A 27,534-nucleotide genomic window follows, 5' to 3' on the forward strand; every position below is an offset into this window, starting at 1 on the left:
TCAAGAAAGAATGCGGACTTGATGCGTGGGAACGTTCAAGTGCGGATGGTTCCTCAATCACAGCACGCGATTCAGTCACGCTTGTGATTACTGCACGGGCCGCTCATGAACGGCAGATGAAGTCATCGCCCAATGACCTTTAAGGTGAACTTGGAATCACAACATCACGACCTGCATCAATAACCGTCATGGGTAAATCACAGACGATCTTTGGAGGCGAGCAGTAAGCAGCAGGATGACCCTGTTGCCATTGGTTATGCTGACATTGGTTGCAGGGGCTGGGATGCGAAAGACTGGACATCTAGCGACGATAGAGTGCGAGGCGGAAAGTCACAGGTAAAACATTGGTGCTATTTCGGGTAGCAGAGCACGCTCTAACTTCACACTTCAGTCCTACCTAGATATAAAAGGATCGACAGCCTGCTTCCACGGCAACCTCGACATCAAGACCCTGGGCGGCGCCGGCTTTGCCAGCCAACGCACAACTGGTGATGACCGCTCTTGGGACCTGTCTGCCTATGATGGAATCCACTTGGACGTCAGCAAGGAGGATAGCAAACGTTACACATTCGTTCTAAAAGACGAGATTCTACCTCCCATGGACGACGGCCGTGAGCAGTCAACCATCAGCTACGAGTACGACTTCAGCGCAGCTGGCAACTACTCAGTCTTTGTCTCCTGGAGCGAGTTAAAGCCAACGTACCGCGGCAAGGAGAAGGAAGACGCGCCACCACTGAACACGACGAGTGTCAAAAGATGGAGTTTCATGATGAGAAGCTTCTTTGGCAACCAAGACGGCGATTTTTCAGTGGAGATCAAGTCGGTAAAAGCTGTGTCGCGGCCAGACGACCTCGAGGCAGGTTTCACAAGTGAGAAAAGCGACTACAATGCAGTCGAGGTGAGTCTAGAAAGTCTCAATGAGGAGATTGCATAGCTAATATTGAGCAGAAGAAGGAGCCCTGGTCGTGGAAGAACTCCAGGATCGTCGGACTTGCACTCATCTTCTCCACGACTTGGGCCATCTGTACGGGTGTTTGCTGGTACAAGGGCCTTGATATAAGTACATGATCTGATGCATGAGACTGAATATACACTGACTGATCCTAGGTATGATGACGCCTAGGAACTGGTGGAGGATGGCGAAGTACGACCGTCTACCTTGAGATGCGGACTCCTCGGCAGAACAACAAACTCTGTCGCTAATCTTGCAAGTGTTACAATAAGACCTTCCTCTCTCGATACTATGTCCGACCTTTCTTCGAGCATCCTTCAAAACGCTTACTTAACCCTGCGTCCATCTTGCAGATCGTATGTGCCTTGGTGTTTCTCTTCCCTGTCTGCATGTCACCAATCCCTACATCGGGGACGCATCCGCTCGTGTTCACGGCACACATTGCTTTTCGGTCCTGTGCGAATCCGAGACTTTCTCCAAAATGTGCAAAGATCATTGCAGAATGTTCTGCAACCCAGGATTTTGGACCTGTCACTGCAACGAGCCCATCGTATATCACGCAATGCTACTATGTTCGCATCGTCAGTATGCACGGTGAGCCGCCTCTTGATACGAAAGCGCGCATCTAACAAAGGACGTGCTGCATCGTTGTAGACCGCCTCAACGTCAGTGCCAAAGGCGCAGTGCACTCTGGTATCTTGGAAACACGCAGCGTCGTAGCAAGCCAGGGTGGTCACCGCGCGGCCGCAATCGTATGATTAGCGGCCTGCTAGCGAGCTGATATTCAGACCTCAGACGACTTCTCAGCTGTCAACAGCTGTTGCTGTCTGGGATGAAGTCGTCGGTTCGGTCGTGGTCGCTGCTTATTTAATGTAGGCTGTCGGGAACTCATCCTGCGGGATCGCTGATCGACAATGCGGGGCGCCTCTTCTCTTCCGAAGCCATCCACGGTCATCCAACGCACAACGACACCTCGAGCGACTAACTTCCGCGTCTCATTGTCAACCTTTGTTGTAAAAGCGACATGCGTCTTCTTGATTTTTGATATTTGGCTCCTATGTGGTATGACGCACTCGAAATGCATGTGGAAAGTTAATACAGTACGGATCTGCTCAAAAGGACGCGCTCCAAGGAAGCATAAATCGGAGATTGCTTCTTCCAATGCAGTGCCGTGGTTTTGAGATCGTGGCTAGGCAAGCCAGGGTAACTGCCTGGCGAGTATTGGCCTCCGCTCACATGCCCTTGACTCTTGAATTCATGGTTGAGCTTGAGCATCGCCCCTTCTTGCATTCGGGCTAGCGCACAAGCTAATGGATCTGCCATTCATGAATGAAAGCTCGCCCTTGACAGTTCTTTTTACCCCAGATCTTCCCCGGACTTGTCTGCTTGTACAAACACAACCTGCTCCTTCGACGTTCCTCACCGCCGTACTGCCGCTTTGTGCTACATTTGGAGATTCCGGGTCTTCTCTTGTCCCACTTCAGCAGCCTCACGGTCCTCGTCAAAGTTGCTCTAGACACGACCTAACAGGCCCGGATCTGCCTCCTATCACTTCCACTCGTCCAGCATCACAACATCAAACCCCAACCAACGCTCCAGTGTTTCGAAACTACCGAGCCGTGGAACCGTCTTATCGGTGCAGTGCCGATTTGTGGCAATGCGACAGTTCTGGCGTAGGCCTTGGTGCTGATTTAATCCATCGTTTCAATTGCTTCTGACCCGTCGTCCGATGAACATGCTCCCTGCGAGCTAGCATCGCAGCCCCGTTTGTGCATCGTATCTGGCAGCTTTTGAACATACCTCCGTTGTTTCTCGCAAACACGAACACTCTGTTCACGACGACTCCAGAGCTCTTGCCACATCTTGTACGGGCCCTACTTTCGGTGTGCCGCGATCGACCAAGATGACATCCAATCGAGAGCCCTCGGGTTTCTCCACCTTGTCATTCAGCAACAACACAGGTCAGACACGAGCTGGTCAAAGGAAGGACAACAAAGGTCGCAAGTTTTTTCAGCAGATGCAGCCCACCTTTTCGATAGATGTACCGACAACGACATTCACAAAGCTTGAGTTCCTGGATAACTTTGACCCCGCGAAAGATACAGTGGTCCGAAAGAAGGCCCGAGAATGGGTGAACAAGAACCGAGGGATCTCCAATCTCGGTGGACAAGCAACATCGAAGTCAAAATCGAAAAACGCTGCCTTAAAAGCGGAAGAAGAAGACCAGAAGAAGCACTTGGCTAGGTGCAAAAGCACAATTCCTACAGTCATACTCAGTCCTAGAGCAGTCGGTGCAAGCTCGGTGGACCCTTTTGGTATCCTCCCTAACATTGGGAGGGACTTCGACCACGTCATCAAGTATTGTAGGTTTATCTAGGGAACCTAAACATCTTTGACAAGTCTAACATGTGCAGTCCTTTCTGCAAACTGTCCCGAGGAGATCCCATGCTCAGATGGTACGTTGTACATGTCCACAATCGTATATCGTTCAACTAATCACACCGTGATATGCAGACAAGTATGCAGATAAGTCGAAGCATGCTCACATCCCCTTCCAACATGAGAACACAGTCCTGGGTAACATGGCGAAGAGCGAGCTTACCTTTGTCCTGTGGCTTTATGCTACTGTCATCATCCGTGATGGAATGTCGGGGAACTTCAACACGGAGGAGGTGTATTGGTTCTACAACAAATCTCTCAAAGTAATGCAGGAGACATTACAACGAGAGACAGCAGCTGGGAATTACTCCGATTACCTCATCAACGCTGTTTCGTGCATCACAGCTGCTGCGGTAAGTCATTGGCCATAGCAACAATATTTCGAACGTAGCAATACTCGATATTAACTGATGGCGATAGGTGTTTTCCGGTATGTTCAATACGGCTGTTTTGCACCGGGACGCATTGGTTCGCCTTCTGACTCTTCGGGGAGATGGTGATATATCAGTGGGTTGGCAGTCGACAGGCTATTTCACCCGCAAAGCTTCACAGTGGTATGTTTACCCACTCCAAGGACTGGAAGAAGCTGTTGACTAATCATTCGTTAGGTGCGAGATAATGGTTGCTGCGCAGCTTGCGGAGATCCCGAAACTTCCTCATCGACCCCAAAGCTTCTCGCCGCTTCCTAAAGCCGTCATTCTTACGACCGATGCACTCACTGCTACAACGCTTAATAGCCTACCCCAGCTCTCAGAGCCTTTCGTTGAGGTTATCCGCTATCTGCATCAAGTCGCCGTTTCGTATGCGTCGCCGCCACCAGACGTCAAGATTGACGATTACATCATCCAACCTATGTACGATGTTCAGCATGCACTTCTGAAGATACTAGCGGCGCAGAAAGAGGCCAAGCACGGGTTTACAGACGTTGAAGTACTGCTCGCTGAAGCTTTCCAGCTATACTTCTGGACCGGAACCAGAGGTTTACCACCGCAGACCAGGCTGTGCGAGCTCCTCATATCTCGTGTCATGAAGGCACTACTTCCGCTTTTACTCGAAGCAAGCACAGAGCTATCCTTTGAGACAGGACCAAGGATGGCTACCTCAACTGAAGACAAGAACAACAGTATCCAAATGAAGCTAGAGGCCAAAGACCATTTCTACCGGTTCCTTCGCCATACACGGGAGGTCAACAATGCTATCACTTGGGCGCTTGCTCTCGGCACTTTGGTTACCGCGCCGCTGTTGGCGCCTGAGCATTGCTGGTTTAAGGGTCACTTCCAACTGCAGCTGAGAGCTATGGCGCTGCAAAGGGATCAGGACCAGTGGTTCGCCTTTCTCAGTCTTTTCCCTACCACTGATGGCTATCCAAATCCCTGGATAGATTTGAAGAGCGTGTGGCGCGAACACGGTGTATGAAGAGCTTATGATATTGCAACATCCCTTCTTCACAATATACCCGATCCTGCGCTGGATGGGCCCACTTGATCGAATGTGCGGCTCATGTTCCTACTGCGGTACAGAGGGGCACATTCGTCTGGTCGAGCCATTGACTGCTACAATGGTCGAACCATATTACAACTCCGCGGCTTAGTCCGACCCCGCATCATCTAGGGATCAACGATTTCGATCGAACAACTATCGCAGTTCGAACACGACTTTTCTGCTCGAGCTTTAATATCTACACCAAGTCTGCAAGCATGTCAAAGGACAACGTGGCCGAATCAGCCCCTCCACAACCACAGCTATATATCAGAGAAACCTACTTTCAGACTCCGAAAGCCGTAGTTCCACCCAATGCAACACCGAAGAAAGCCATCACGCCAACAGTACGCTCCGTTCCCGCGACCTCTCCACCGCGAAGAGATTCAAAGAAGGAACCAACTGCCGAGCACCCAATGGGCTACGAAACCGCAGCTGAGCCAACCGTCATCACACTAGAGGAACACGAGACACTGAAAGAGCGTTTGGATGCGCTATTCCGCTCGACATTGCGAGCTGTCCGGAAATGCCTCTGTTCAACATCGAGCGAGCTTGACGACACCGAGTCGAATACCGCACATATGCTAGACTCTTACCGTCATCACCCAATATACGGCTACGGCTCGATCTCTGCGGGAGCCAAGCCGACATCTAAGTCTGACAATGTGTGGCCAAGAGCACAACGGCAGAGACTTTCTCAGGAAGGGCTGGTAGCTCAGCCAACACCAAAGGGCAACTTTATCATATGAGCGCCGTTCACGACGTTCAGGTCAAAAATGAACCACTACGCAGTCGAGGATTGATGAATTGAGCGGCATGGAGATAAGCCGTGTTACGAGACAACGGTCGAGGTTGTACCAGGCTGGCTCCGCAGGCCATCACCACCCGGAGGATACCATATCTTACCCCCTCGCTTTCTATTTACTCTGCAAGGAACATGTCGCAAACCACCTCATACACGTCAGTACATAATTATAATACGAGAGAGAATCAACCTGCCAGTTTTCCAGCCACCATCTTGGGTATCTCAAAGAGACTCGTGCAAGTGTCCGCTGCTGGACTTTGGATTACAGAGCCACCGGTCGGATATAAAAACTAATACAAGCGAGTGATCACTACAATCCACGGCCGGTATGCATGCTTGAAGACTGAATGAGAATCCTGGGTCTGGTGCTACCAGACGATAGTGACCCTTCAGCTGGCATATGAGAAGTCAAGACTGGATAACACTGAACGGTAATTAGGATTATACCCACGTTCGAAGAACACCCTGCCGGGAGTGAGGCTTGGTGGCAGTGAACGCTAGCCTCAACGTGCCAGCGTGCATCGGCAGCGCAACTTCGACGGACCCGCATGAGGTGGGTGCTCCGCAACGTTGCACGATGGGGCTGAGTTTCCAGATCGATACTTCTTGAGGAGTCATACTACGATCCGACATGATGGGTGTAGGAACGCAGCGTTTGGTTTCATCTGAAGTAACGTCAACCTCTCACCGGTATTTCGGTACAAGCCAAGATCTGGGGTCCTTCGAGAGCCCAAAAGCCACGACTCAGCCCCTCCCAACGCGCAACATCACCAGAAAGCATGACCTTCCCGACCAGCTTTTGAAGACGCGTCGCGCAATTAATGAGAAGGGCGGTGATGTTGCTGCGCCCTCTTTCCCACCGGAAAACGAGGCATCTCTGCCGAGTTAGGCTAGGATGCGTAATCAGCTCCACCGGTTTATTGCTGGGTTGGCCCTTGTTTCGTGTGCTGCACGCCCTACAGGCCACAAAGCTGATGCCTGAATTTGGCTTGTGGCATCGATTTCCAACCCAGCGCACAGCAGCCGGTGCTGCCGGTGTGCTGCTTCGTTCGGTGTTGCTTCTGCGCATTCTTCGAGGTTAATGAAGGACATGTTGCGCCTGTACAAACGCAGAGAATCGTCTCGAGCAACCTGCGATCACTGCGAAACACCGTGCAGTACTCTGCGAGAGGCCGCCGAACGTGATGGCCCTCTAACCATGGTAGTGCTAGCGCTGATGACCGGGTAACGCCGACGGTGCCGCCTATTGGTTGCATAAGACCGGCCGCGCTGCGACTTCGGTGAGTCAGAGTGAAGGTGGTTTGGCACTCTCGCTTCTCGCACGTCCGGGCTGCCGTTTAAATTCCCCCGCCTTCCCTCGCTGCCTGATTTTGCTTCCATCCACCGCACTTACACACATATACACCAAGACAGTCACATCAAAATGGCTGCCTTCTAAGCGTCTCGCGCCCGCCACCCTGGACTCAACAATAAACAACCCAACCATTCAACTCCCCCCCTCAGAGACTTCCTTTTTGGAAACTCTGAACTATAGCCTAGCTTCGCGCAGCTCCAGTTCGCCTTCCACAATCGACTTCACGTCGGTCACCACGGCTTCCCACCAGTCACCATGGCTCTCTTCACCAGCTCCCCACGCCTATCGGCATCAACTGAATACGACATCACACGACCTCGCGCATCCGCAGACGGACTTCGTGCTCTACGATCAACCAGCTCAACCTCGTCGAGCACCGAGCGCTCCTCAGCCTGCTCCTACGTTTAACAACGGCCAGCACTTTTACGCGAACTCTGCCCCATCATCTACTACAGAATTCCAGCAGCCCTTGTCCCGACAACGTCCCCCGGTTCCATTGTTCCACAGCTCTAGCAACACCACTATTCCACAAGCACAACAACAACTGCCAAACGTCGCAAATATGGCAGGTAAGGACGGTTCCTACCGCCAGTACTCTCACATGCTCACACATGTCGCAGACCTGCACAGCAACAACTCGTTTGACTCAGGCGCAAGCCTGATGCCTGCATTCCAGGCCGGCGGCTTCTCTTTGGAGCAGGTGTCAGCGTTCACCGCGATCAACGACCCTTCGGTCGCATCCGGTTCCATGCGCACCGTGTCTCCAAAGGACATTTTTGCCGATGCTTTTGGCTCTGCACCCCCATCTGCAGCGTTCACCAATCTGACCTCGCCTGACATTGACGCCTCGCCCTTCATCAACGACAGCTTCGAGACCTCACCCATGTTCCAGGGTGAGCCTTTGCTGACTAACTCCAACGACTGGTTCTCCCTCTTCCCTGAGGAGGAGAATAAGCTTCATGAAGTTGCCAAGTACGCTCCTGCCGTGCCGCTGCCCATGGAGCGCACTATCAGTAGCCAGTCTATGGAGCGATCCGGCTCCTCAAGCATGGGATCCCCAATCGTCTTGGACACCAGCTCGTTCCGAAGGAAGTCGTCTGTCACCAACTCGCCTGCCACCAACGGCATCAGCAAGTCTCGTCGTCGCAAGGGCGCTCTCCCTGCTATCACTGTCGATCCCAACGACAAGATCGCTTTGAAGCGAGCGCGCAACACTCTTGCTGCTCGTGAGTCTCGGCAAAGGAAGTTCGACCACGTGGCCGAGCTTGAGGCTCGCAACGCCGAACTTGAGGCTGAGATTGAGAAGTGGAAGACACTTGCTTTAGCTCATGGTTACAACGGAGCATGAATCTCCGTCCCCCTCGTACCCAGTTACCGGTGGCCCTAAAGGAGCTGGTGAAGACCAGCTAGCTTTTTGGTAAAAGTTTTCCTTTCATGTTGTTTGGACTTACTGCTATTCACACACCTCACCTCAACCCGTTGATGGTCTTGTGTTGCTTTTCCTTCGTCGATTAATGTTTACCGCCGGAGTGCAGTCTCCCTTCGTGGTTGATTTGACTCCTCCGTGCACAAATGAGAGCGGATTGTTGATGCTTTTATTTCTGGTTTGCAATTATCACCTGTCCTTATAGATACTGGTAGCGGGGTGACCCTTGTGAGGCCTCCCATCTCTTTAAATATACCTCTTTATCACAACTATGACTCTTCTTGCAGTGACTCCCTCGCTTCGTGATGACAAAGATGCATGATGGCTCACTGTATCTCGTTACCTGACGCACCCGACCGGCTCGTACCTTTCGTGAACGTGCATAGTCACTGCTTGAGTCCGAATAGGTGGTCTTCGTTCCGACTGCGGTGTAGCGCAAAGTTGTTCTCACTGTCAGCGATCACGAGTCTGATGCTCATCATCTCGACTCTTAAAACGTGATGTCAAGAACCATGAGAAGTCTAGAATGAAGTGAGAGGTTTCGACCAAGCGCCAGAGTGAGGGCAACACATCAAGCGCCGAAAGCGCCGTAGGCGCCCGCCAATGTTGATGGGGAAGAATGTTGAGAACAAGACAAGATGCAGCGGCTTAGACGATCTCGGCCATTTTCATTGCGGTCGGCGAAGATACAGAGGTGCCATCACTCCGAGTTGAAGTCTTCCAGCAACTTGTCCTTCTCGCACTGTGTGAGATCTGTGCGGAGTTGAGTGGCGTTGATGCCACAGAGCTTACAATGACAATGGAGGATGCTCTGGACTTCGTCGAGTTTGGTGTCCTTGCTGACAGGAATCTACTCGTCTTTGGGTACCTTTAGGCGCTCTTGTCCTTCTGAGCATCGAAGAATGCACAGCGCATTCATGTCCCTACGCTTGGAACCAAGCTTCGAAGCTTTGTAATCCAATACGTACTGGAACCCCAGCCACGAGGCCAGCAGACACCACTTCCGGTAAGCAGTAATGCTCCATTCGACCGCCTTCTCATCCTTGCTCTTCTTGGACAGGCTGGTCGCTTCATCCTGCATCATGTAGTCATAATGAGCACGCTCCACGTCCGTGAAGTCGCATACAAAGACCATCCTCTGGACGCTAGGAAGCGACATTCCAATCGGAATGCCGTTAGGTAGTGACGTTTGGGTACGACGAATCATGATCTTCTGCAAAACATGGGACAGCCGACGACCCTGTTCTTCCATGCCTCAGCGCAGTACTTCAATGGCGCTTTTGGATTGGTGTCATCGAAGAGACATGGATCGCCCTAATAAACGGCAGATCCAGAAACGTGATGTCGTCTGGCTTCTCATGAGTTCCGCTGGTAAGCTCCTTCTCCGTAAAACCCATATCTAGCAGGTATTGCTTCTCGCTGACCCGCGGATTCTGCAGGAGCCGCATGATGCCAACAAACTCCTCAATGCTGTCGAAGGTGGGCGTGCCGGAAAGGATGTGCTACGATGCTCGGATAGCTGGAGGTATCGGGGCTGAATGATGATTATGTCTCTGAGGGACCCGATGAAGACACAGCTCGTGCCGACTGCTTGGACTGCAACGGAGGCAGGCTACCCGTGGCTACTGCATTGGGTGCTGCCGCTTTCTACTTCTTTATCTTTGGCGTGACCTTGGGCGGAACTTCGTCATCTTTGCCCCAGAAGCTCCGCAACGGCCCTCGCAGTGGCTACGGTGCATAACGAAAGTATCTACGAACAAGGAGAAGCTGACGGAGGTCAGATACCAATGTGCATAAGGAATGAAATCACACATGGGGTGAGTTGATCTGAATATACCACATTTGCAATGTTTATGTTCTGGAAAGGTAGGACACGAGGAAGACATATACATAGACTGCGGAATGCCATTGAAAGATAAATCCTATACCCACCATGTTACCACCCTCGAATTTTCTGATATCGTGCTCAAATGGAAAGACTAACTTCGAGTACCATGAAAATACAAGTGGACTATGAGGTTTGAGGTGAGGTGGAAGAGCGAAAGTGTGCAATGCTGCTTTAGAGTCTGATGTCCTACGGCTTACTAAGCACCTTCAGAACATCCGCTCTCATGCCACCCGTGAAATCGCACAACACCCCAGAGCTCACGTTTGACAACTGGAGGAACCCAGTGCCAATCATCCATTTTCGCACTTAAGTTCGAAGACGTTGAGAGCATGATCCTTCAATTTACGGTGCGCAGTTTGTCCGTGCATATCTTGGGAGATGTGAGGGGTTGGGTTAGTACACCGGAGCCTAACCACTGGCTCACTAGTGCTCGATCAGACGCAATCAACGCAACGTAAGATCTTCTGCAGCGCTGCCCGTACAGATGCCAGATGATCGGTGCACTCAGTTGAGATCCTTGAATAAAAGTTTTTAATGACTATATAAATTTCAAAATTATCAAATCTGACATCACCAATAGCATCAGGGCAGATGGGTAAGTTGCATCCCTCATCATCACATCCAATAGTATCTAACAATCAATTCAGCCGAGTGGTCTAAGGCGCTGCGTTTAGGTCCGTTCTAAACATCCTCCGCAGTCAGTAATGGCGTGGGTTCGAATCCCACTCTGCTCAGCTTTCTTTTTGCGTTTTGTTCGGTGATCTGGGTCGATGTGGTTGATTTTTGGTCGTGGGAGAGGCTAACCGAGCACGCGGAAGCTGGCTGGAACACCATCTTTTTGGACCAAGAATATGTTGAATGCACAAGAAATGAATCGCCAATCGGCAGACGGGCGATGGACACAAAAGCACGCATGATGCCCTCAACTCTTCAAATGCTTCGAAAGATGTTTGACATGATCAGACACTGTTCTTTTCCGTAGGACTACTACAGCCTCAGCTGCGCGGTATCTTGATCAAAGAGAGATCAATTCGATGGCTACGATTCTGGCGAGTCCTCGCCAGGACTGGAGCTTCCATACACGGGAGATCGAAGCTGCCGTGTCAGGAGGCAGAGGCTTAAGGGCATGTACAAAGCGTGCACATCAAGCACCACACCTTGCCCATCGCAGCTACCTATGGTATAGACGAACTTCACCGCAATCTGCCGAACTCCGTTTACACTCAGCAGAGGTTGTTAGGTTGCTGACGGCTACGACGTCAATTGGGACGGTTCTTGAGTATCGAAACATCAGTCTGATGACTACAATCTTGTAGAAGGCAACTACCATGACAGAACGATCGAAAAAACTGGAGCCACTCGCCCTTATCCAAACGCCCGGAACGCCAGCGCTTGCCATTTTCAACCTCATGAATCCTACGATCGAACTGCGACGATACTGCCTGAGAGCCTGCTCTCTAACATTCAAGCTTCCTCGCCTGGCTCATGACCGGTCATGACCTTGACCATGACACCTAGAACGTCCCTCCAGCCGGCCAATGTAAGGTTGTCGCCAGTGAACCCCTCCTCTTAGATCTTCTCTTGCCACCTTTTCACCTTCTTCCCATTGCCTTTCCTTCGGCCACGCCCCTGCTTGCTCTCCCACTTTCTGTACAAACCATACTTGAAGCGGTTCTGCCTTGTTATCTCTGCCCACTCCTTGGCTTCTGGAGGATCTTGCGAGATGGTCGATGCTTGCTCCCTTTGCTGACCTTGATAGCAGCTCGCAGCATTTGATACAGTCCTCTGTCGAAGACACCTCTGCTTCGGTATATCTCGATGATCTTCTCAGCCTCCGTCTCTGTCGTGGTGATCCTGTAGTCTATAGCGGCTATCGTTGGTATATTCGGTCGTAGCGATTGTGGAGTAATCGGTGACGAGAAGGGAAAGAGGTGTTGGAGGGGAGACTTCGAATGGCGGTTGTACAATGTGTGCGCCCTAGAGCGAGCGACCATGAAGGAGAACGCGACTGAGCTGAGCCCAGGTGCGATGTGTCTTGAATAACGAAACGTCAGTTCGTTTGCTACAATCCTGCACGAGGCAGGATTGGAGCTCTCAGACGCTCTCTTGTTTTGACCAGGCTGTAGTGTCAGCACGCTCTTTGTGTCTTTGCATCCTCGAATAAAAGTCTTATTCCTCCCGATCCTGTTTGTGCTATCGTTAAGCAGCACTATTCAAATACGGATGTGCGAGCGGGCCAGTCCGCCGCTATGTCTCTGTCCAATAGTACATCGAAAGTCCACTCTTGTGAACGCTCTGGGCACGTGATGGGCCTCCATGAGGTGCAGGCTGACCTTGACGGCAGATTCACACCACTAACAAAATATACCGAATGGGAAACACCCCCAGATCTGATGTTGTGGTGGCGGCCATGCGGTGAGCCCGAGCCAACGGACATGTGAGCCCTGTTCTCGCATCCATCCAAGCGACATGGACGTGTAGATCTGTAAGCGAAGCGATCCCGTCGCTGCGTCGTCGGGCCCTCAAATCTGCTTGCTGACTCTCATCCTAGATGGTGATGGCACTCCTTGTAACCAACCATCACAATGAACACGGGTCGGCAGAACCGTCCGGACAAGTCCAAGCATCACTGCCTTCCGTGATACGAAGCCGTGAAGGGGGTGGTGTTCCATCAGGCCGAAGGCTGTCGTGATGAAAGCGAAAGCGACACTGGGGTTGAAGGAAGCTTTAGGGGAGTGCAAGGGGTGAGGCGACCTTGTCTTCCGTACACAGACACCCACGTACGCTTCTCGCGTCCCCGCCTCGACTCATTGCTGCTGCTCGTTGGGCGATGACAACGACAAGTTCTCAAGCGCGAGTTTAGCTACATATTCGTCGATCATGTACTTGATATTAAGGTACTGAGTGCTGTTAGGCCCAAAGGTCGACAGGGCGTTGCGGAGAGATGACTGCAGCTGTATGAAACTTAGCCTCACTTGCTTTGGAATTGGCAGATGCGAAGGCAAGCAGAGAAGCCCATGAGGCTATAGCCACCGCTTTCGTATCACTCACCGAGAGCAGAACGTCGTCGGGCTGAGTTGGCATGATGAAGCGAGCCTGATTGTGAGGCTGCCGATTTCGTGGTGTTAGGTGGCGGTTGTTGGCAACCGAGAGAAAGTCACCACGACCCACCTCACTAGCGCACTTTCACCCTGCGACCTCCAAAACATTGCCTGTGAGCAGGTATGATGGCTTGAAGATGCAACAATATAACCGTTGAATTGCTTTGCCACGCTTTCACTACGATATCACTCTAGGTATACTATACAACGAATAGAACCGTACCCAACCTCGCCCAGACCAGTAATCCGCCCCATGCAAAGCAATACGCCGTCTGCATGCCCAATGAACAATTTCGATACTTTGTCTTGCGCGAACACCAAACGCCATGCTAAGCAAGAAAGCATAACGCGCCGTATAACTTACCAAACTCCGCGTGGTATCTTGAAGTAACACAATTACTCTCCCTCTCCCGCGAAGTCACAACTGTGTGCGAATTCGCTAGAAACTAACGTATCCCGTATCCTCACCACCGGGCTCATCCATCCAGCCACCCCCAGCTTCGCCGAGTCCGGAGCCGTGGTGGTGGTTTCCGCGAGCCATACCTTCGCCTTCGCCACGCTCTACCCATTCTTCGTTGATGTCGCGATAGATGCGCTGGAAGTACAGTCGCAACGATCGCAGTCCGCGCAGGTAGCCTCTGTCCACCTCGTCGGGGTCTTTGGGCGGGCATGACGCGCCTTCAAGCGTGTCCTCAGCGGTAACGCAATTGGCAAAGTCGACGATCCTGAGCTTGATCTCCGATTTATCCTTTGGTGGCGCTGGGCTCGAAGTGGACACTAGACCGGGGGAATTCGGTCCTGATGGTGCAGCTGAGGGTGCGGCGGATAGATCATCACCGCTCGGCGTGGTAAACCCGTTCTGGTTGGAGTTATTCTCTTTCTCTTTCTGTTCCCCATCGCCTCGATCGTACAGCATCAGCAGACTGCTGGCATAGAACCTGTAACCTGGCAGTTTCCTGATCTTACGCTCGAGTTGGCTGATCTTTTCCAGAATAATGGGAATGTGTCGATTAGCAGCCTTGTAACCAGTGCCGTCCCAGAAGAACTTCTTGAGGGCGTCCTGGAACTCCTTGCCGGCTTTCAGATCGCGGCCATAGTACTTGTCCTCAAAAACGTAGCTCTGCGTCTTCACGTTCCATATCTGCATGCCACAAACGCGGACACCAAGCTCGCGACTCGTGGTCATCTGACATTTGCGACGCTGCGATCGTACTTTCTTCTCATCAGCTTCCACACCATACTGACGGGTACCCATCTTCAGGTCTAGTACGCAAGGTCGAGACATGCCTGCAGTAAGATCCTCAAGCAGGATAAAATGCTGCACGCGCTCATCGGGTTGTTGCTGAGCTTCCTCAGGATTCGCAGGTTCTTCGATCGCCGGGTTTTCTGCCTTCTTCTTAGGTGTGACTGGAGCCGGGAGCATCAGGCCTTCCGAATCAGGTGCGGTGGTGGATAGATTATCGGAAAGCGATGGCTGATCCTTCTGAGTGCTCTTGGTCGGGGAGAGTGGTTTGCGGTCTTCGTCCATGGCGAAAACTTCTTCTTCACCGTCCCTGCCGTAGCCATCCTCTTCGTAGAACTCAAGGTTGTGCCTCCTGTTAGAATCCAGTCCTAGGGGCCTACGCACAAGTCCACTGCCGGAGTGTCTTCGCCGAGGAGCGTTGCTTGACGGCGGCTGTGGTGAGTCTGCATTTCTCGATCTCAGCTCCTCCGTTGACCCGAAGCTGACGGCGAGTTCGCTTGCGTCCGAAGCTTGTCGACGTGCTTCCGCGTTAGCCTTCAGTATCTGCTTACGGGGAGACTCTTCCCGAAGCCCGGGTTGCAGGGCAGAGACATCCGTGCTGTTTCGTCTCATCGACGGCGCAGAGCCGGCCATGGATTGTGCATTATCGCTACCCAGTCTACGAGTGCCAATGCCGTGATGCTGGTGACGTTGGCGATGGTGAATGGTAGGAGGTGCAAACACCTGACGGAGCACCTCTTCTTGCAGCTTCCGATTGATCGTCGTGACGCCCCAGCTGCTGTGGTGCCTCATTGGAGGCCTGTCCGAACCGTTCGAACTGTAGTCTTGCACACTTTGGTTTCTTCGATGGTACTGAGAAGAGAACGAGCCGTTGCCAGTCCATGGATCTGGCGTCGCTGAACGCGGCGGAACACCGAACAGGTTGTCTGGGATGATGTGGCGATTGTTCGCAAAGATGACTTGTGGTGCAGGCATCAGTTGCTGCGAGTGACTGACAACCCTGGGCTGATATTCTGCTTTCGCATCCCGAGGGACTGCTGGTGTTTCGTCCTTGGGTGCAGTATCCGGTTGTGCAGCTGAGGCTGCAAATTCTGTGTCTGTTTTCGTCTTGTCCTTCTTCTTTTTCTTCGGCGCTTTGCGATAAGTGACATTCAGAACACCGATATACCTAAAAATTGACAGCATTACGTTAGCAACCTATACCAAAAAAATGTACGGAGGGGGGTAACATCTTTGCTGACGTTTCAGCTTCAAAACGAAAATGTTTCGATAGTGATGGTCGTACCTTGGTAGAAAATCTAGCAGCTCAGGGTGATGCCTTTCGACCGTTTCGTAGAACTCGTTCTCACGGTTGTTGAGTTGCTTGCAAACGGCTCTCCTCGAGAAACGGTACACAGTGGAATGACCACCGACCTGATGGTTGTACGGTTTCAACTCCACAGCACCAAGCGGAGCCGGTGGCTGCGGAGCCGGGGCGGGCGCTGTCACAGCCTTGTGTTCTGGTTTGGTCATCGTCGCAGTGGGCGTCGTGCCTAGGTCGTCAGTTGCGCTCGATTCATAGCCAAGAAGTGACTGCGTAGATTCTGCTAGCGATTCAACTTCAGATTCAGATTCAGCTGAAATTGCATCAGATGACGCAGGTGTCAACGCTTTGTCGTTTTCTTTCTGCACTGATGCTGTCGCAGCGATGTCACCATGTAGGCATTGATTGGTATCTTGGGACTGTAGAGAAATTTCTACTTCTTCAGGAGTTTGAACAGCCTCTCCTGTATCCCAACCTCTGGGTACTTTGCCCGCATGAACCGAGTTTCTCTTACGGCTATCGTCCACCTCTGGTCGTCGTGTCTCTTCAACTGGGGTGCCCGGTTCGGCTACTTTGTGTTGACGATGGGGGAAATACAAAGCAGACGAAATCTGTTCGCGCTCTGAGTCTTCATCTTCTTCGGATGCCAGCGATGGATTCGTGCTCTCCTTCTTCTCCTTGGCTTGGAAGTAATCCATCGGCTCGTCTTGAGACTGCGAACCCGTGATTCTGGACGCGTGTGCATGGAGCTTATCCAGGACTGAAGCCGGCAAGCTCCTCGACACGGACGATCCCGGAGCGGCACCAGATATTAGGTTGGCGAAGTTTCTGATCTCTTCCAGGAGAGGCCATGGCAACTGGCGCTTGTTCGATTTTGCTTCCTTCTGTGAGCCAGCCGTCGATGCAGGAGCTGCTGAGTCGTCATGCTGGGACACTGAGCCCGGTATCTCGAAATAGGAATCGATGTCATCATCGTGAGGCGTTTGAACGGCTGATGCCGGACGGGATGCCTGTTGTAGCGAGTGCGTGAGAGCATTGGCGTCAACCTCTTCAGAGAGCGAGACGAGTGGCTTGTCGGTAGGTCGGCGGTCCTTCGATCGTGCGTCCCGCTTCTGCAGCTCTTCAGGGCCTTCTGCATCCTTGAAGACGCGGAGGAAGTGACTTGCTTTCCGGCTGCGTCCGGACGATGTTTGCTCCGCCTTGGGCAGCGTAGCTTCTATCTTCTTTACAGCCTGATCGTTCAGTGTTGGGTCTTCGTTTGCAGCGCTGCCTTTGAAAGGCACAGGCTTCCCTTCCCGCCATTCTCTGTTCCTGCGCCTCTCCTCGGTGTCAGTCAATGCCTTGTTCAAGGCCGGATGGGCGTCTGCCCTGTGCGGTGTGGACGATCGGCGGACGGGAGAGTCGACGGGACTCATGTAGGGCGGGGGGCTTTGGCGGCCCGCTTCGAGCCCCATGACGGATTCAATTGGGATGTGTTGGGCGAATTGGGTAGCGAGAATGGATTGGGGGTCTTGCAGGGCGACGGGAGGGTACGTTGATTCCTTCCTGCGGAAGAAGGGCGGGTCAATCAGTCTCCTCTGCAGCGGCGCTGGTGCAGCCATCTCTGATAAGCTGTGCTCGGGGGCATCGTCGTTTGAGCCTGTCGTGTGTGCTGCTGCGCTGGTCCGCGGCGAGGAGATGGGGCTGTCAGACGCTAGATATGTTGTCGAAAAGATGCTGTCGCGCTCGTCCAGCTGGGGCCGGTCGAATGACGACTGCCAGAGGCTCTTCTCCGGTGCAATCGGAGCTGTCTTGGAGCGGCCGGTGTGCGAGAGTCTTCTTGGTGTCACCGCGGACGCTGCAGGCTCTCGAGAAGGCGTGGAGGACGTCGGGGTGCCATGGCTGGAGCCGGGGCTTTGCGGCGCATTTGACCTCACCGATGCGGGGGGTGAGGTATTTCCTTGGGCGTCCAAATGCGGTGACATGGGGGTGACATTGGTCAGGCTCGCTGTGAGGCACTCGTCGGTAGGCGTGGCGGACCGTGTGGCAGATATTGCCGGACGGGCCTGGAGGTAGTCGCGGCGGGCCAGGACAGCCGTCGTTGGGTGCGGCAAGGGCACAATTCGGCCGGCTTAGCGTGCAAAGGGGGCGGTGGGCGCGAGGCCTGGCGGGCGCGCTGGCGGGCGGCGCTGGCGGGAAGGGTTGGACGGCGGAGGAGGAGGTCTTCGCGGTGTGCTGCGCGTTGGGAGCAGCGAGTGAGGTTTGCGGCAGACCCACGTTCCGATCCTGAGAGGACTTGTGTGGACGGCCGTCACGCTCCAAGAAGCGGCGCACAGATAATTGGCGAAAGCTCAAGCCAATGACGTCGCGTATGCTGCACCACCGCTGACGACCTCGGCGCTTGTGCTGTGTGCGCTCAGTACTTAGAGCGAGCGCTGCGTCTGGTGCGATTGCGGTGTTGTTTGCAGGATACAGCTCACTCCGTTCTGGCCGCTCTTGCGCAATTGTCTGTTCGCTGGCACTTTCTGGAATCATGGGTACCCCCCATGGGCTTGAGCAGGAGCAAGTGGGTCTCACCAAACAAACACGGCATCGTTATCGCGTCCACCCAGGCATGCATTAGAGTCAACATTGGTATGCACACTCGCTCTAACTCGCTCTAACTCGCTCTATACTGCACACGGTCAAAGTGTCGTCGTCAAGTCGTAACGAGCTGTCGTGGTTTGCCCCGTTGGTTCGAGCTAGACGTTTCCTCCCGCCCTCCGCGCCTTCCCGTCCGTCGTACCCAAACTTTGCACCAGCCTTCGAGCGTGGCCTTTCCCAGGTTCCATCGCCAGCTCGGTCGCGGAGACACAAGCTTCCTCCCTGCTGGGCCACTTGTGCAGCAGTATGCACGGTGCGGTCCTGCGACTCGTCTTCGCCCAATCACTCAGGAACGTGGCCTCTCACCGCAACTGCAACCGGGCTGCTGCTGCACCCTGCCTATTTCACCCACGCCTGCAGATCCTGGTCGCTGATACCGGCGAGTGGTGGATGGAACGTACCACTGAGAGCGAGTGTGAGGTGGTGGGTGTGAACAAGGCATTCCTGCCGGCATGGCTTATCCACAACCCTGGCCGGTATTGTGGTGCAACAATTGATCTCTTGGGCTCCTCAACATTGCTTCATGGTTCATTGTTCAGGCCTCTCAGAAAGCAATCAGTAAAGTCAGCGTTCGGGCCGAAATCGAGTGACGTGTGGAGGTCAAGCTGGGGTAACTCAACGTCATTTGTGGTGCGCTTGGGTGACTGTGACGCGAGCTTTGACGAAGACAGCGACGACTTCTCGTTGGTGAAGCTCCACATCGTCGATGTGTTCTTCTCTTTGAGCGGTACTCGCTCTGCCGACGGTGTGGGGCTCTTTGCAGTCATGCTCTCGCTGGACTTCGAGGTCAAAGCAAACCGCAGGCTGGTCCGCCGTGGTCGTTGGCTCTTCTTCTTCACTGTACTGAAGGCGAAGGGAGATGCTGCGTTGAATAAGTCTTGCGTGCTGACCGGTGGACCACAAAGTACACTGTCTCCGGCCAGGTAACCGAAGGAGCCCTCCATACGAGGATTGAACACCGAAAGAGGCGTGATTGCGGGACTGGGTTGCAGCAGAGGCGGCGGCGGTGTGTTCTGCCCCGGCTGCGACCATGGTCGCGGGGTTACTGACGAGGTTGACGACTGTGATGAGTCGTCCTGAAACTCCAGCTGTGCCAACAGCATTGCAGCCTGCGTAGAGTACTGAGATTGCCTGGACTTGTGCGACTCTTGATGTTCGTGCATGTTCTGTTCTTCCTCAGGTCCTTCGGCAGTCCCATCGTTGTTCTCTTCGATGACACTTCTGTCAACTGCCTCAGCGGAAACATGAGGTACTACCTGCTCAGACACCTCAGTCTCCACAATAGCAGCCGGTACCTCTGTATCCACACCAGGTGGACCGTTGTCCTTCTTCTTAAGAGTTGGCGAGGGGCTGAAATTGATGGCTCTTGGCTTTGCTTTCGGTCCGCTGCTACCCTCGCCTTTTGACTGACCGACTCTTCTGTACATGAATCCAGTAGGAGAAGCAGGTGCTGGAGAGGCGACTAGGTTGTGGCGCGACTTCTTCGGTAGACCAACCTCCTTCGCGGCTTTACGACTCGTCGATGATGGCCGTCGTTTCGTCGCTGATCTAGGCATCCGATTGGCAAGTCGTGCAGCAGATCTCTGTATGTTCTCTCGTGAAGGTCGTGCCTGACTTCCCCCTCCTACAGCTCCACGTGTCGGGCTCGATTGAGGCACCTGAACTGTACTCGAGATCTTGTACGTAGTCGCTGGGACGAGGGTGTCGAAAGACTGTGCATATGGTGGTCTTGGTAGTTGTTCATCCAGGGAAGCGATGGTTGCGTCCTCCAACAGACTTGTGGGTGTTTCAACAGCCGCTGCAGTCTGCGCATACTGAGCGGCTTGGCTACTGCGGGCTTCCTCCTCTTGCGCCGAGTCTGCTCGCAGCCGTGAAGAATCTGGTCTGTCTACCGACGATGTTGTGTGCGACGGGTCCTGCTCTGGAAATTGGCACTTCAACGCCGAAGCAGGTTTGGCGGGTGACGAGATATCCATTGACGCTGAGGCGCTCGATCGCCACGCGTCTGGTGGTGTGGCACGGATGGGCAGCGGACGACCGCCCAGAGGTTCTTTAGGAAGCGCGAGCTGCAGGCTTTTCCGAGAATCAAATCTATGGTCTTTCCTGCGCGGTCTGATTGGGGACTTATCAGTCTGGCAGTTTGGCGGGAAACCAGAAGACCTAGCAGGACGGCGCAGCCAGAAGGGGTTTGCGGGGCTGTTGTACGCAATGAACTGTTCGGTGTCCACGCTGAAGAACTCAGTGGCGCCAGAGAGGTCGTCCTCGTCTGGTAAAGGGGCCGTGGCAGGCAGTGGTTCGGGTTGGCTGTAGAGTTGCTCTTCAGTGTAGCCCACAGCCCTAGAGGCCTCTGGAGAAGCCATCTGCGATGCCTTTGGCACTCTCTCCCCCTGTCCCTCTGCTTGTTCGTTTGCGCCCGTGCTCTGTCCGTCTGGCGTTGCCTTGACATCTTTCGCCCATGGGTTCTTCCATTCCTTTGTGAAGGGGCCCTTGAGGCGTGCTGTGAGTATGACCGGTGGCCTTCCCCGCAGATACTGCAACGCTATCGCCTCCACTCTCCTCCGTTTCGCCGACTGGTGTTGTGCGTCATGATGTTCGCCGGGGGGGTCTTCCACCAGGTCGCTGGGGTCGATAGGTGAGGCGTCGAAGTCTAGTCCCCGCTTGAGGTAAGGATGTAGGGTAGGGGACATGGCCTGCGTGCGACACGTGCAACCCGTGCTCGGCCTCTTTCTCCGCCCCTAAGCCTGCCTGCAGTGTATCCTGGGGGTCTGCTGCTGGCGGTGCCGTGACGGTGGTGTGTCAAGAACAGGTGGTGTAAGGCTATCGTGCATGTTCTGTACCCACACCAAGACCGTGTCTGCCAGCAGAAACAAGCCAGAACGCTAGAGGGCAGAGTGGGGCGTGTAATCAGCCGCGATCAGAGTGCATAGGACAGCATGCGGTTTGGCGGCTCCAGGATTCCGCACGTCGTCTTGCTGTGTATGGGATGGTTTGCGGGCGGCATGACGGAGCGCGCGAGCTGGTTGCTAGGCAACGGGCCAGCGCAATCGATTAGGGTGTCGATCAGCCAGCTCACCGCATCCGTGTTGAGGTTAGGGACACAAGCCCACCCCGTCCATTTGTATTCATTCACCGACTCTTGTTACGCGCCCACGTCCTTTCCAGCCGCAGTTGGGGCCGTCGCTGTCGCATGCCGCCCGCGCAAAACCTGCGTTTGCCATAACGCGCGCCCGCTGCCAGCTCTGCGACCACAACAAACCTCGCGTCGCCCTCGGCACCCGCTGCGACAACCCGCGAACGGACGCAGCGATGGCCGGCAACATGTCGCAGCCGTGGCTCGATGATCTGAGTGAGGAGTGGATACCGCAGCAGTCCACACCGCCAGCAGAGTGCCCCATGCCGGCACCACCCACGCCCACCGCCCAGAGTGCACCGCCCAAGCCGCGGAGTCGACTCCCCCGCCTCAGGCACTCGTCTGGCTCTTTCTCAGAGATCCAGGTGCGGAGCGACCTGCGACCGACCAAGCAGAGGAACGCGCTGGCAGAGCGCAGCCACCGCGACGCCAGCACCTCCCCCGTCGCGTCGCGCGAAGTCTCCCAGGCTGTCGACCCCGCCCGCGACGTGTCCCAGTGTTTCACAACAGACTCTCAACGGTCGATCCTATACGGCACCGTCGCCCACAACACAGTCGCGATATCGTCAGCAAAGGCGAACGGCTACTACGAGACACCAGAATGGAAGCGGCGGCTGGTGAAGGGCGAGGGGAGCGAACAGAAGGACCTCTTTGGCCCCACCGGCCTCGAGAACATTTTCGCAAAGCCCACGAGTACCCCCCCAAAGGACGAGCCACATTCGAAACGGAAGCTGGGCATGCTGAGGGGCCTTGCCGCCATACCGTCGAGCCCACCGCCATGGCCAGCTGCAGCCACCGACTCGGAGCTGGATCGGTCCCTCTCACAGGCAGAGAGCCAGGTGCACCACCGACAAGACTCGCAACAAGAAGAATCAGTTGCAGACCCCGACGAGTCGCTCTCCGCAGCCCAGCAGGAAGCTGCTCGAACTGTCAGCGGCCAGATCGAGTTCGAGAACGAGCAGTTCAGCCCAGTCTTCATCAACACCGAACTCGAGATTGGGCAGACTCCCAACCCCGCGCTGAACTTGAGAGGCTCCGAACTTGCAAACAGACTGCGACAGATTGGCTCGCCGCCGCCCGGCCAGCACGACTCGCTGCGCGAAGAAAGCTCGCTGAACTACAGTCGAGAAGACTCGTCCTTCGCGAGGATACAGGACGACTCGCTACCCGAAGGCCTGCCAGCTGGCACGCCAGACATCGCCGACGTTGGCCGATTCGTCGAGCTTCGAAGAGGCGGCTACTCTCGAGAAGGGTCCTTTAGAAGACGGCCACTCAGCCCATCGCCTGAGAGAGCAAACAGGACGTCAAACCAATCAATCAAGCTTGAGAGAGCACCCACAGCGCAAGGCACGGGCCGCAGCAGTCTCTCGGTTCAGACTGCTGTAAAGGACGGCCAACCCACAGCCAGCGATTCAGCCATAGTAGACGACGAAGATGATCCAAAGACACCTCGTCGACGAGCGAACCAGTTGCTGAGCCCGGATCGGGCAAGGAGCTCAGCAAGTCCGCTGAAGCTGTTTGGCGCACACGACACTTTCACGAGCAACCGGTTAATAAGACGCCTGAGCCAGTTAGAGTACAAGCCAGACTCGGCCACTTCAAGCAGTGTGCAGGACAGCAAGGCTGAAGCTGCGAGGCCGGTGCAGAACAAGTCAAGGTTGACTTCAGTGGAAGAAGTCAGCGTCGTACACAGCGGGATATCGCAGGCAACGGATGCTCGGCAGCCGTCGCCACGTCGGGTGAGTGCCTTTGGACAAGGTCAGCTTAACAAGTACCAGTTCGACGCCGACTACTCCGTACTGTCTTCGGAACAATCAGATGCTCAGGATGATAGTGCGCCTGAGGATTCCCCCACGAGTGATATCGCCCCTCCCGGCAGTCGTCCACCCTTCAAGTTCCAGCTCGATGAATCGCCCACCCGCAGATCGTCACGAACCACAAGACAGCCGTCGCGGCATATCTCAAATCCTTTCAGATCAGCGAGTCGATCGGGTCCGCAGTTCAAACGCCATGTGCCTCCACAAAAAGCGGAGGAACAGCTAGATGAACATCAGGACTACGCCGATGGCAAGCGCGGCCCAACTTCACCTTTCAAGAACCCGACTCCCAAGCGTCGAAGAACCATCAACGAGACTTTTGAGGAGAGCGAAATCAACGACTCCCGCACTGATGCAGGGTTGCCCCCAACGCAGGACTCGCATGCAGCAATACAGGCAGTCCTCGGACAAAACCAACAAGTTATCGATCGTGAGATCCCCGCCAACGCAGCAGATCCGGACATCCTGGCTCGACGGCATATTCTGAGACCTCGCAATCCCACTCCCAGCCAGCGAAGGCGCGAGGAGATCGAGGCTGAGATCTTGGAAGCTACAGAGGCCTTCATCCAGGCTTCACCAAAGCTGAACACGATACGTGAGCAGCTGGAGCCATCTATGGTCTCGGATGAAAGCGAAGAGCAGGATCGAGCGGCTGCAGTCGCAAATGAGGTTGCCATGTTCACTATGAAGCGGCAAGCTATGCGAAACCAGAACCGCAAGCGATCTGTGACAACGCAGGACTTCTTGGATGAAGCACTGAAGATCATGAACTTCATTCGTACGAAAGGCAGACCAACCAGTGGGCTTGGAGACCTCGAAGAGGCATCCGAATTCGAAATGCCCGAAGATGTGAGCGAACAACCTTCGACATCACTCACATTTGAACGGCCTCCTAGCCGAGAAGGCCATCGTTCTGCCTGGCGAAATCCCAACAAGCGCGACTCAGACCCCAGTATTATCACACATCTACGAAAATACGAGGAGAAGGAGACGGACACCTTCCTAAACTCGTCACTGAATTCAGTGAAGATCTCGAGAAGCGCAGTGCCGGAAGAAATTGGCGTGATCGTTGAGAAAAACGACATCCGGATTGCTGATCATCGCACTCGACCTTTCGGCCCAGATGACAGCGAGTACGACCCCAACGATGCCCGACCCCAGACCGGTCAATCCGCCGGCTCATCTCTGGGACACACTATCGCTACAAACATATCACGCCGCTCTGATCAAGTTGCCACCCTCGCACCGGAAGCAGTCGCACATCTCATACCACACCAGATTGCAGGCATGAGCTTCAATTGCGAAAAGAAGATCTGGGTCCGCCAGAAAAGTCCTTCGAAAGAACACCAGCTACCCGAAGAGGACCACAGTAGCATGAACCAGAGCGAAGAGGATCCGTTCAACAACATCCCAGATCTGTCAGTGAGCGAGACGAAAGACAGCACGACGCAGACAGCGACGCCAGCACACCCTCAACCCACTGCAGAAACACTCCTGGAAGACGACGAAGCCGATGATGCCCGCCCAATGACATGCGCAAGCTCCGTTCCCTCTAAAGCTTCCAACAACTTTGCGTGGAGCTTGACAAAGACAGAAACACGAGCTACATCGTGTAGTACACAAGTACCGCCGCGCAAACGGAGTGCTCAAAAGGCCCCTCCGCCTCAGACAACTTACGCAATCCCGGAATCCGACGAGGATGATATCGAACACGAGATTCAATATTTTGAGGGCCGCAATGCTGCTACGCCCAATGCACCACATGCCCGCGTTCGCGACATCACAATTTCTTTCGCGGAACGCGAGGTAGGAGACCCCGAACGACGACATACAGAACCTCCACATCACTTTGGGCAACCCCCAAGGGGCTTCTCAGGCATCCCGCAGACAATAAAACCAACATGGTCTCATGCAAATGGCACAAGCACGCTACCCAGGACACGGCCAAACCAGAGACCAAGATTCAACGAGGACGGTGACTTGTCAATTCTGGAAGAACTGCCTTCGAAGAATTACCGAATGGAGCTGTCCATGAACGTCTCTGCACCGGTTCTTGGGCAAGGCAAGCAAGACGGACTACTCGTAGCACCAGCGTCGCCAGTGAAGGGAGACGTCACGTTCATGCTCAGTGATCTGCCTGACTTCACTCTCAACCAGATCGACGAGTTTGATCATCCAGATCGCGTGATTGTTAGGCACGACGGAACTCGATACTCCGAGATACTCGAGGATCGTTACGCTCAGGGCACCGCTGAGCTTGTGAAAGCACTTCAGGATATCGAGCCAGATGAGCCTTACTGGGAAGATCTTCGCGAGGTCACGTTGCGCGGCAAGAACCTTGCTAGCCTGCACCGCCTCGAGGAGCTCTGCTACCGCCTCGAGGAGCTTGATGTCTCCAACAACAAGATCAGTCAGGTTGAGGGCATCCCATATGCTATGCGACGATTACAAGCACAGAACAATTCTCTTACCGGTCTTACTTCTTGGGCGACATTGGGCAACCTGCAGCACCTGGACATTTCGAACAACGACATCGACAGTCTGGATGGACTCGCCGAGCTGGTTCATCTACGGGTACTGAAAGTCGACAACAATAAGCTGAAATCGCTTGATAGTATCCTGCATCTTGATGGTCTGATCGAGTTGCGTGCTGGAGGCAACGACATTGACCTGGTGGACTTTGCACGTTCAAATCTGTAAGTCGCGATCGACGTAATCACTCTGCACGACTTGCTAACATGATTGTAGGAAATCCTTGACCGGCCTAGACCTGCGGAAGAATCGCCTGCTGGAGGTACGGAACGTGCATCGCCTGCCCCAGCTCCAGCACCTGAACCTTGGTATGTGATAATCGACTCCTTGCATGACCCAACTAACTGGTGTAGATGACAACGAACTGGATGAATTCCCGTTGTCCGACATGCCTTCCGAACCATGCAAGCATCTACGATCCATCCGGATCTGCCGGAACGGTATGACATTGCTCGACGTCGACGGGCATTTCCCGAGGCTCGAGTCCCTCTATGTTGACGGCAACGCTTTGACGCACGTCACCGGTCTTGAGCATCTACGACGTCTCCGCACTTTCTCGGCAAGGGAACAGATGCTAGGCACCGACTCAGATGCGGAAAGTTGCGTGGGAAACCTGGTCAGGAACACCGACGTTCACAACCTTTACATTTCCCTCAACCCAGCATATACTCTGAGTATAACACAGCACCTCATGAACCTTCAGCGGCTCGAGCTCGCATCTATGGGCCTGAAAGAGCTGCCCGATAACTTCGGACAGCTCACACCGAATATTCGATCGATAAACCTCAACTTCAACTCTTTACAAGACCTCCGACCACTACTCAACATCAAGAGGCTAAGCGAGCTGCTTCTGGCCGGCAATAAACTCGAGCGTCTGCGCCAAAACGCCATGGTTTTGGGCAAGTTCCCATCTCTTTCGAAGCTCGACTGGCGTGACAACCCTGTCACACTCCGCTTTTACGCTTCAGCCTCGGAGAACAGGATCATGTCACTCAGACAGAATCCAGATGACGAGCAGCTCACCGACCGCTTCGTGCTTCCTCGTGGCGATGCTGAAGCAGATGAGCAGCACCAGTCACGACTTGATTACGAGACACGTATCAGGCGCCGAGTTACCGAGATGATGCTGGCTAATCTCTGCCGGGATTTGCGTGAGCTTGATGGCCTACCATTCGACAAGGCCCGCGTCCTCGTCAAGGACGATGTTTGGGAACGATTGACCGCGCTTGGTGTTATTAGGCGCAAACAGCCAGGAAAGACGAATGACGACAGTTACTAGTAGAACTGAAAAACGAAGCGTAGGACGTTGTATGATTGATGAGCAGTTGCTGGCAGGCACGAGCAGTCTGTTGTTGTTGTTGTTGTTGTTGTTGTTGTCAAGAAAGGAGTAGGCTTCGGCGCACAGGACATGTAGTTGGGACAATGCTCAGCGGGTTGGATATA

At 54.0% G+C, this 27,534-nt stretch overlaps 9 protein-coding genes and 1 non-coding gene across 10 annotated transcripts; 7 read left to right on the forward strand and 3 right to left on the reverse strand.

Annotated features, from left to right (window-relative positions):
* The first annotated feature begins 157 nt into the window (after window positions 1-157).
* Window positions 158-1,239, forward strand: BU25DRAFT_406477 (CIA30-domain-containing protein). The gene is made up of 5 exons (XM_033705293.1): window positions 158-223; window positions 276-336; window positions 392-898; window positions 949-1,060; window positions 1,108-1,239. Exons 1-5 carry the CDS (start codon window positions 189-191, stop codon window positions 1,161-1,163), a joined length of 771 nt encoding a protein of 256 aa, XP_033566147.1. The 5' UTR covers window positions 158-188; the 3' UTR covers window positions 1,164-1,239.
* Window positions 1,240-1,858: 619 nt separating this feature from the next.
* BU25DRAFT_406481 (uncharacterized protein) lies at window positions 1,859-2,212 on the forward strand. The gene has a single exon (XM_033705294.1). The coding sequence runs from the start codon at window positions 1,867-1,869 to the stop codon at window positions 2,131-2,133; it is 267 nt and encodes an 88-aa protein (XP_033566148.1). The 5' UTR covers window positions 1,859-1,866; the 3' UTR covers window positions 2,134-2,212.
* A 551-nt stretch (window positions 2,213-2,763) lies between these two features.
* Window positions 2,764-4,948, forward strand: BU25DRAFT_136553 (uncharacterized protein). The gene is made up of 5 exons (XM_033700560.1): window positions 2,764-3,315; window positions 3,367-3,408; window positions 3,467-3,744; window positions 3,812-3,945; window positions 4,000-4,948. The coding sequence occupies exons 1-5, from the start codon at window positions 2,856-2,858 to the stop codon at window positions 4,805-4,807; spliced, it is 1,722 nt and encodes a 573-aa protein (XP_033566149.1). The 5' UTR covers window positions 2,764-2,855; the 3' UTR covers window positions 4,808-4,948.
* BU25DRAFT_136668 (uncharacterized protein) lies at window positions 4,949-5,985 on the forward strand. The gene has a single exon (XM_033700561.1). It carries the CDS (start codon window positions 5,089-5,091, stop codon window positions 5,617-5,619), a length of 531 nt encoding a protein of 176 aa, XP_033566150.1. The 5' UTR covers window positions 4,949-5,088; the 3' UTR covers window positions 5,620-5,985.
* A 1,504-nt stretch (window positions 5,986-7,489) lies between these two features.
* On the forward strand, window positions 7,490-8,572 carry BU25DRAFT_406485 (uncharacterized protein). The gene is made up of 2 exons (XM_033705295.1): window positions 7,490-7,598; window positions 7,650-8,572. The coding sequence occupies exons 1-2, from the start codon at window positions 7,592-7,594 to the stop codon at window positions 8,375-8,377; spliced, it is 735 nt and encodes a 244-aa protein (XP_033566151.1). The 5' UTR covers window positions 7,490-7,591; the 3' UTR covers window positions 8,378-8,572.
* Window positions 8,573-10,979: 2,407 nt separating this feature from the next.
* Window positions 10,980-11,077, forward strand: BU25DRAFT_t18. The gene has a single exon. It is a non-coding gene; the product is annotated as a tRNA-Leu (tRNA).
* Window positions 11,078-12,965: 1,888 nt separating this feature from the next.
* Window positions 12,966-13,458, reverse strand: BU25DRAFT_136726 (uncharacterized protein). Its single transcript, XM_033700562.1, has 2 exons — window positions 13,395-13,458; window positions 12,966-13,297 (listed from the first exon to the last, which is right to left on the reverse strand). Exons 1-2 carry the CDS (start codon window positions 13,425-13,427, stop codon window positions 13,151-13,153), a joined length of 180 nt encoding a protein of 59 aa, XP_033566152.1. The 5' UTR covers window positions 13,428-13,458; the 3' UTR covers window positions 12,966-13,150.
* A 127-nt stretch (window positions 13,459-13,585) lies between these two features.
* BU25DRAFT_406488 (SAICAR synthase-like protein) lies at window positions 13,586-18,247 on the reverse strand. The gene is made up of 2 exons (XM_033705296.1): window positions 15,973-18,247; window positions 13,586-15,855 (listed from the first exon to the last, which is right to left on the reverse strand). Exons 1-2 carry the CDS (start codon window positions 17,952-17,954, stop codon window positions 13,884-13,886), a joined length of 3,954 nt encoding a protein of 1,317 aa, XP_033566153.1. The 5' UTR covers window positions 17,955-18,247; the 3' UTR covers window positions 13,586-13,883.
* Window positions 18,248-19,133: 886 nt separating this feature from the next.
* BU25DRAFT_331491 (uncharacterized protein) lies at window positions 19,134-21,299 on the reverse strand (the record flags this gene model as incomplete). Its single annotated transcript, XM_033702403.1, has 3 exons — window positions 19,134-20,062; window positions 20,633-20,685; window positions 20,851-21,299. The coding sequence occupies 3 exons, from the start codon at window positions 21,297-21,299 to the stop codon at window positions 19,134-19,136; spliced, it is 1,431 nt and encodes a 476-aa protein (XP_033566154.1).
* Window positions 21,300-21,545: 246 nt separating this feature from the next.
* Window positions 21,546-27,370, forward strand: BU25DRAFT_427919 (uncharacterized protein; the record flags this gene model as incomplete). The annotated part of the gene is made up of 4 exons (XM_033708474.1): window positions 21,546-21,821; window positions 21,940-26,255; window positions 26,308-26,399; window positions 26,445-27,370. 4 exons carry the CDS (start codon window positions 21,546-21,548, stop codon window positions 27,368-27,370), a joined length of 5,610 nt encoding a protein of 1,869 aa, XP_033566155.1.
* Between the last annotated feature and the right edge of the window lie 164 nt (window positions 27,371-27,534).

This window comes from Macroventuria anomochaeta (assembly GCF_010093625.1).
Source record: "Macroventuria anomochaeta strain CBS 525.71 unplaced genomic scaffold BU25scaffold_3, whole genome shotgun sequence".
NCBI lineage: Eukaryota > Fungi > Ascomycota > Dothideomycetes > Pleosporales > Didymellaceae > Macroventuria > Macroventuria anomochaeta.